This window comes from Camelina sativa, chromosome 4 (assembly GCF_000633955.1).
Source record: "Camelina sativa cultivar DH55 chromosome 4, Cs, whole genome shotgun sequence".
Lineage (NCBI taxonomy): Eukaryota > Viridiplantae > Streptophyta > Magnoliopsida > Brassicales > Brassicaceae > Camelina > Camelina sativa.
The window spans coordinates 20,858,910-20,865,702 of record NC_025688.1 but is presented as its reverse complement, the minus strand read 5'-3'; the positions used below and the strand labels follow the sequence as shown (position 1 = coordinate 20,865,702).

At 34.6% G+C, this 6,793-nt stretch overlaps 3 protein-coding genes across 4 annotated transcripts in view; 1 reads left to right on the top strand and 2 right to left on the bottom strand.

The window, feature by feature from the left end:
• The window catches only part of LOC104781522 (BTB/POZ domain-containing protein At3g56230), a 2,923-nt gene extending 2,401 nt beyond the window's left edge, over positions 1-522 (top strand). The window contains exon 4 of one of the 2 annotated variants that reach the window (XM_010506220.2): positions 22-522. In XM_010506220.2, coding sequence (XP_010504522.1) covers positions 22-425 — 404 coding nt within the window. In that variant the 3' untranslated portion in view covers positions 426-522. The remainder of the gene's footprint in view (positions 1-21) is intronic. The other variant, XM_010506219.2, reaches the window with a different exon arrangement.
• Positions 1,460-3,819, bottom strand: LOC104781521. Its single transcript, XM_010506218.2, has 4 exons — positions 3,782-3,819; positions 2,694-3,717; positions 1,617-2,597; positions 1,460-1,546 (listed from the first exon to the last, which is right to left on the bottom strand). The coding sequence occupies exons 1-4, from the start codon at positions 3,817-3,819 to the stop codon at positions 1,460-1,462; spliced, it is 2,130 nt and encodes a 709-aa protein (XP_010504520.2).
• On the bottom strand, positions 3,886-5,790 carry LOC104781519. The gene is made up of 4 exons (XM_010506217.2): positions 5,549-5,790; positions 4,738-4,866; positions 4,484-4,657; positions 3,886-4,384 (listed from the first exon to the last, which is right to left on the bottom strand). The coding sequence occupies exons 1-4, from the start codon at positions 5,627-5,629 to the stop codon at positions 4,298-4,300; spliced, it is 471 nt and encodes a 156-aa protein (XP_010504519.1). The 5' UTR covers positions 5,630-5,790; the 3' UTR covers positions 3,886-4,297.

The following is a 6,793-nucleotide window of genomic DNA, read 5'->3' as shown; positions in this document are numbered from 1 at the left end:
TAGACTCAGACGGATGCAAAAGTGCTCCAGAATACGCCATAACGCTCCAAGAACTTAACTCGGAGCAACTTCAAGCTCTCTTGGAGTTTCTATACACCGGCACATTGGCTTCAGACAAGTTGGAGAAACATGTCTATGCCTTGTTTGTTGCGGCAGATAAGTACATGATTCATTACTTGCAAGAGTTGTGCGAGCAACATATGTTGAGTTCCTTGAACGTCTCTAGCGTTCTCGACGTTCTTGATGTCTCGGATCTTGGTTCGAGCAAGACGCTGAAGGAGGCTTGTCTAGGATTCGTGGTGCGGAACATGGACGATGTCGTTTTCTCGGATAAGTACGAAGCTTTCTCTCAGAAAAACCAGCATCTATGTGTGCAGATCACAAGAGCGTTCTTGATGGAAACGAGAAGCAAGAGAAGTGAATAATTAAACTAGTAGTGAGCTATCACCCTATCAGTGTAAACTTTTGTATGGTTTTATGTAATAGCTGTTTAATTAATTGATCGGATATATCGAAGCTCCAGTCCAGACCAATTTTACGAAGGGAAATTTTTTTTTTTTACGAATGGCCCATATTCAAGCCCACTAATAATGCAAAAGAAGCTCATTAAACCACCAACAAGGACCGATTAAACGTTAATTACCTAATTAATAACCTAGCGAAGGGTTTTGAAATCGAATCGACGAAAAGACAAAAAGAGAAGAGCTAGAGTTGAAAAATCGAAGATGAGATCAAGAGAGGATCTTCTTTGCTCTTGAGAGCTGATCAAAGTAATCTCCAATATGATCAAGCTAGAGGTACAAGTTTTCGCATATTAGTGATGAATTAATTATTTTTGGTGCCACGGAAATTACGTACTTGAGAAATTTGAATAATCAGAGAGACATACAATTGATTTTTTTTTTTTTTCTCTTTCCGTAATCATATGGCTGACTAAGATCCCTTTTATGGTCAAACAAATTTATAAATATCTATGAATTGACTCTGGTATACTACCCTAACTATACTATTTCTTCGATAAACATCATAGACTCTTTGCCTCTTTTCTGAACACCATAAACTATATTTTTTTCCATTAAACATCACAAAAACAATACATTCTCTTCTAATTACATCATAGCAACTCTAAATTGTGATTAGACTTAGTAAACCGATAATCACGTTTTGAAAACCATGTTTACTTTAAGTGAACCAAAAAAACAGAGCCCACGATCAGTCTCCTTTTTCTTCATATCAAAGTCCCAAAATCTTAGGGTTTATATTTCCATTAAAATTTCTTAAACGCTAACAAAATTTCTGAAGTTGTTTTTTTAATATTAAAGTAATCTAATATTAAGATGTATAAAACGATGGTTTCAAAAAAAGCAAAACTATCACCAAAATAACAAAAACTCCAAAAGGTATCATTCATGTTTGCAAAACTAAGCCAAAGGAAACGTTCATAGCTACGTTAAAAATTTTACTCATAAACCACCATGTCGGTGCTTGTTTGTGATGGTTGCGTGAGAGAGATTGTATCAGGTACTTGAGATGATGATGACCCGACCTAAAAAATAAATACAAACAATTATCAAACGAACCAGAAAAATAACAAAAGAAAAAAAAAAGGATCATACCTCAGTAGTTCTTTGTCTCTTTGTCTTTTCCTTTGGATATTTTTTACACCCAGCTGCATTATGACCAGTTTCACCACAATACGAACAACGTATAATGCGTCCCTTCCTTCCAAGTGTTTCTTTTATTGTTTTCTTCTTCGGTAACTCGTGTTTTCCTTTAATCCTTTGACATGTCTTCTGTCTATTTGTTTTTTTCTTCCCGGGTAGTATAAGCTCAGGTGGTGCTGTTACCAAGCAATACATAGATGTCATCCAGAATCTTGGCCCTCTCATTGGATGTATGGACTGCTCGTAATTGTCTCGCCACAAATCAGTGCTGAAAAATCCTGATACATAATCTTCAACATTCATATCATAATCAATCATTGCTCCATAAGCATGCTCACATGGAATCCCACTGATTTGCCATTTACCACATGTACATGTTCTTCTTTTCGTGTTCACCGAATTCTTATTCCCATAAAGCATAACCTCGTATACTCCATGAGTTGTGGGAGTTGTATCACACTTGTTTGCATCTTTCTTCTCCTCTGCGAGAATCTTGGCAACATACTCTGTAAATCTTCCTTCGTGATTCTTGGATTTATTATGCTTCTTCACCATTTGATGCATAGCTTGCCTCCTTATTGTCTCCAACATTGGAATCATTGCCTTAGCCCTTGCTTTTGTCATTGATGCGTTGAATGATTTTGTGGCGTTGTTATCAACATCCTCATAGTTGCTTCCAAGTTTAAAGAAAGCTCTTGACCACATCTCGGGTTTCATTTTCATCACTGAATCGTAGACGTCAACATTATACTCTTTCACTTTGTTGAAATTCTCTTTAAACTCAGTCTTGTTGTAGCTCCAAGCTAGTTGCCATATTAATGGTTTGATCATATCTTTTTGTGGATGCTTATTCTTCAAGTTCTCAATGATGTGTTTCACACAAAATCTATGTTCAGCTTTAGGCAATTCCGTTTGCACTGAACTGATGAGTCCCTGAAAGTAAAATAAAAATAAAAAATACAACACATAGGTTGTTACGTTAGAAAGAAAGGACAAAAAAGAGAGAAAAGTCAAAATTTTGATATGTACCCTTGATTTATCAGAGATCAAAACAAATCCTTCACCATCTTTGAGTTTTAAATCAGCCTTGAGTTGCTGGAGGAACCATAACCAGTTATCCCCAGTTTCAGATTGTACCACAGCCCAAACAAATGGATAAATCTGATTGTTTGCGTCATGACCAATTGCAGCCAACAACACTCCTTTCACTGCAGTCTTCAAGAATGTACCATCAAGCCCGATAATTGGTCGACAAGAACCTCTCCAAAGTGTGCGTGTTCTTTCAAAACAAACATAAAAGCGGTTGAAAACATCTTCATTGATAGAGTTAGGTATAGTTTCAACAATGGCAGTTGATCCAGGATTTGTAGACATAATCTCTTTGGCATAGCCACGAATGTGAGCAAACTGTTCTTCATACTCCTTCTCAATCAACTTTAAAGCTAGCAGCCTTGCGCTCTGACATTGACCCCTAGAACTCACCAACTTCCATTGATCTTTAATGTGATTTTGAATTTCTAGAGGCATGAATTTAGGATTTACTCTTAGCTTGTCCATGAAAAGCCTTGCAATAACCGGACTTCTAAGTAGCCTGCATCTCCCATTCGGAGTACAACTGTGCTTTCGATATGTCGTTTTCACCACCCACATTTTTCTGGGCTCATCATAAGAGCAATACACCCTCCACTTACACTGGCCAACAACGCCACACTTGAATTCAAGCCTTGTCTTCTCCCATCTTCCTTGAACCACATTATTCCCTGAGTTTAAAGCATACTCAATTACAGCCTCTTTGAACTCAACACCATTGAAGAACAATTGACCAATATATAATTTATAAACTCTGTTCCTTCGGATTCTTCTATCTTGTAAAACAATCGGATCTTCCTCTTCATCGGAACTATCTGGAATTTCATTTCGACCAACAGACAATTCATCAACAAAATTTCCTACTGAATCTTCTACTTCAAACTCAAACCGATCTACTCCATCTTCATCATCTTCAGCTTCATCGTCGTTTTTCTTTTTCTTACCCTCTCTTTTGTTTTTTTTTCTTTTCTAATTTGCAGTCATCTTCGTTTTCCTCACTAAGATTGTTATCAATATTTTCTATTTACGTGTCGTGTTGCATCGCATCCATGTCTTCTTCGTTCATCGGATAACTGAAAAAGTAACAGCTCTAAGCTTTTGACAAAAAAAAAATCTAGACTGACGAGAGAGAGAGAGAGAAACTATGAAAGGAGAGAGAGACCGTACCAGGAAAATCGAGAGAAAGAGAAGTGAGTAGTTGCTGTGATAAATTGAGAGAAAGAGAGAACCCTAAGATTTTGGGACTTTGATATGGAGAAGAAGAAAACTGATCGTGGATTCTGTTTTTTTTTTGTTCACTTAATGTAAACGTGGTTTTTAAAACGTGATTATCGGTTTACTAAGTCTAATCATAATTTAGAATTGTTATGTTGTAATTAGAAGAGAATATATAGTTTATGATGTTTAATGGAGAAAAATATAGTTTATGGTATTCAGAAAAAAGGCAAAAAGTCTATGATGTTTATTGAAGAAGTGCTACAGTTGGGGTCGTATACTAGAGTCAACCCAATATCTATAGATACGAATGAATACTTTTATTTGGATCATGCATGGCTATCACTCCAGGTCCTAATCGCTTCGGCCACTGCCTGTCTCACTCCTTCAGCATCCATGCTGTCTCCATCATCATTCTGTAAGTAAGTATTCAATAAAAGTTAAATAATATCCTTACATTCGTTAATATTTATTATTATATAATTATGATGGTGATGACGAAGAACTGTGTTTACATGTGATGAACCAATGGCACGCAAGCTAAATGTGTCTGTACATGAAGCCCTAGCTTCAACAACATCAAGTCCAAGATCTTCAAAGGTTTCAAGAACACAAACCAACATGCCTTCCTCATTCTTCTCTGACATTACCTTTATCATGAACCCCTTCTCTAGGGTTTCCACTGTAACCTATCAATATACAATAACCCAAAAATTATTAGTCATGGTTCTTAAAATAAATGAAATCAAGTATACTTATATGTTTATACCGTAGGATTTGAGTCGGAAGGGTCGCAGAATGATTGCTCAGACATGTTCTCATTGTTGAGTTTTTCGACTTTTTGCTTAAGCTTTTTGATATATTTTGATGCATCCACTATGATCGATCTTTCACTCTCCTGCAAAACATGCGTTGCATATATATATCAGCGATACTGCTCGGTTTAAATAATCAAAATGACAAGTTTAGTCCCTTTTCTCGATGATGCTCTGCCCCTTAATTTATGTATCTTTGTTAGAAAAATATATTCAATATGATTAGGAGTGAACCAAGTAATATATATATATATATATATATATTGTTGAAAGGAGAAGTAAAATTGAACATAATAAGAAAAAAATTAAAACATAGATGTTTCATATATAGTTTTTTTACTTTTTCTCAAAGAAGTAAACTTAGAATTAGTGAAGTATCACAAATCGACTAGCTAGTCAACATTTAGAATTTCTTGATACTCGTCAAAGCAGAGTTTCAATACATATATACATATGTATATTTTAAAATATTCATACGACAAAAATGTATATATTTAGAAATATATGAACGGAGTAAAGTTTGATCTTTTTTTTTTAACAAACAAGTTTGATCTCTTTAATGAATGAAAAGAAATATAGAGATCACGTAAGGTTAAATTGGCATGTGGACATATATGAATATGAATGTTCATCTAATGAAATATACACATAAATATAGTAAATATATAAATAGTAGGACTGGAATTTAATTTATGATCATAGAAGAATCGAATTATGTCGGGATAAAAAAAAAGTTAAGAAAATAGAATGGTGGAATTTGATTACAGCATGAGAATTAGTGATTGAACGAAGCAAATGAAACTTCTCACGAAGAGAGGAGCCTCTCTTGTGTTCCCTCGAAACCATTCTTATATGCTTTAATTGGCTTTTCCTTCTCAATTCCTCTCCGGTTCTCGTCTATATATATATAGAAAGTGTATATGAGTGAGAATGATGATGTAGAGATCTGAGTTTCTTCAAAGTGTATAAAGATCCTCTCTCGTCTCTCACATGTCTACCGTGTAGTCTCTATTTATCGCTACAATATGTGATATATACGGACAAATTCGATTGGTATCTCGTGAATTACTTGCTTCCATCTATGTTAATATTACTGCATTAATTTAATATATTTTACTCTTAAAAAAAAACTTAATTAATGTAAATTTAATAAATTGGTATATGCACAGGATAACTTAAGTTGCAAGAATATCCGACAATTCACTAGTCTCAAGGCGTGGATTTTGGTTCAGAATCTCTCGATAATCAATAACACAACTAAATAACAGTAAAGTCATCATTTCTAAGATACATACAACTACGATCCAATCGTGAATCGTAAAGATTCAAGTGCATGTTCATGTTATTCCCTTTTCGATTGAGAATTGATTCTTATGCTTATCATGATATACATTATTGTGCCGTAATTACTAATTAGTCATGACCAATTCTCTTCAACCCCATATACATGTGTGCGCATGAGTGGTTCTTGAGTGTACATATAGTATTTGGAGAAACGAGGAGATCGGCTAGAACTTGAATAGTAATCATATGAGCTCGTGATGGAAGAAGAAATAATATGAGAAATGTTTGTACATACATATATATATATATATATACTAAATAATTATTAAAATAGGAGCATCGAAAGAAGTTAAAGAATAGGATAAAAGCAAACAGAAGAATGTTAGTTGTGATATTGGAATGCCTCCAAACACTCCTCACGGGGATCTTATGAATACCCTTCTCTCTCTTCACCTATCCACTATCATCTTGTACATATGAATATATATATATATATATATATATTCATATGTACCTTTATATATGTGCATGCATTTGCATATATACATCCCATTTCTTATACCCACAACTTGATTTTCCTTTCTTTTTATAAACGGTTTGTTGGATCATAATCTTATCTGATAGATGTCTTCTTTTTTTGTCACATTGATTTTATTTGAGTACAAATCAATTATTCGAAACGTCGTCGAACTTCTAAGAGTTGGACTTTTTTTTTGGGGGGGGGGG

Excerpts from the sequence above, each read along its gene's own strand:
- LOC104781521 (XM_010506218.2), bottom strand. The coding sequence starts at position 3,819 with ATGAACGAAGAAGACATGGATGCGATGCAACACGACAC. Across the intron at positions 3,718-3,781 it reads GATGCGATGCAACACGACAC|AAAAAAAAACAAAAGAGAGG; the intron begins GTAAATAGAAAA and ends AAATTAGAAAAG. Across the intron at positions 1,547-1,616 it reads AGAGACAAAGAACTACTGAG|GTCGGGTCATCATCATCTCA; the intron begins GTATGATCCTTT and ends TTTATTTTTTAG.
- LOC104781519 (XM_010506217.2), bottom strand. The coding sequence starts at position 5,629 with ATGGTTTCGAGGGAACACAAGAGAGGCTCCTCTCTTCGTGAGAAGTTT. Across the intron at positions 4,658-4,737 it reads CTTCCGACTCAAATCCTACG|GTTACAGTGGAAACCCTAGA; the intron begins GTATAAACATAT and ends GTATATTGATAG. Across the intron at positions 4,385-4,483 it reads GTGCCATTGGTTCATCACAT|AATGATGATGGAGACAGCAT; the intron begins GTAAACACAGTT and ends ACTTACTTACAG.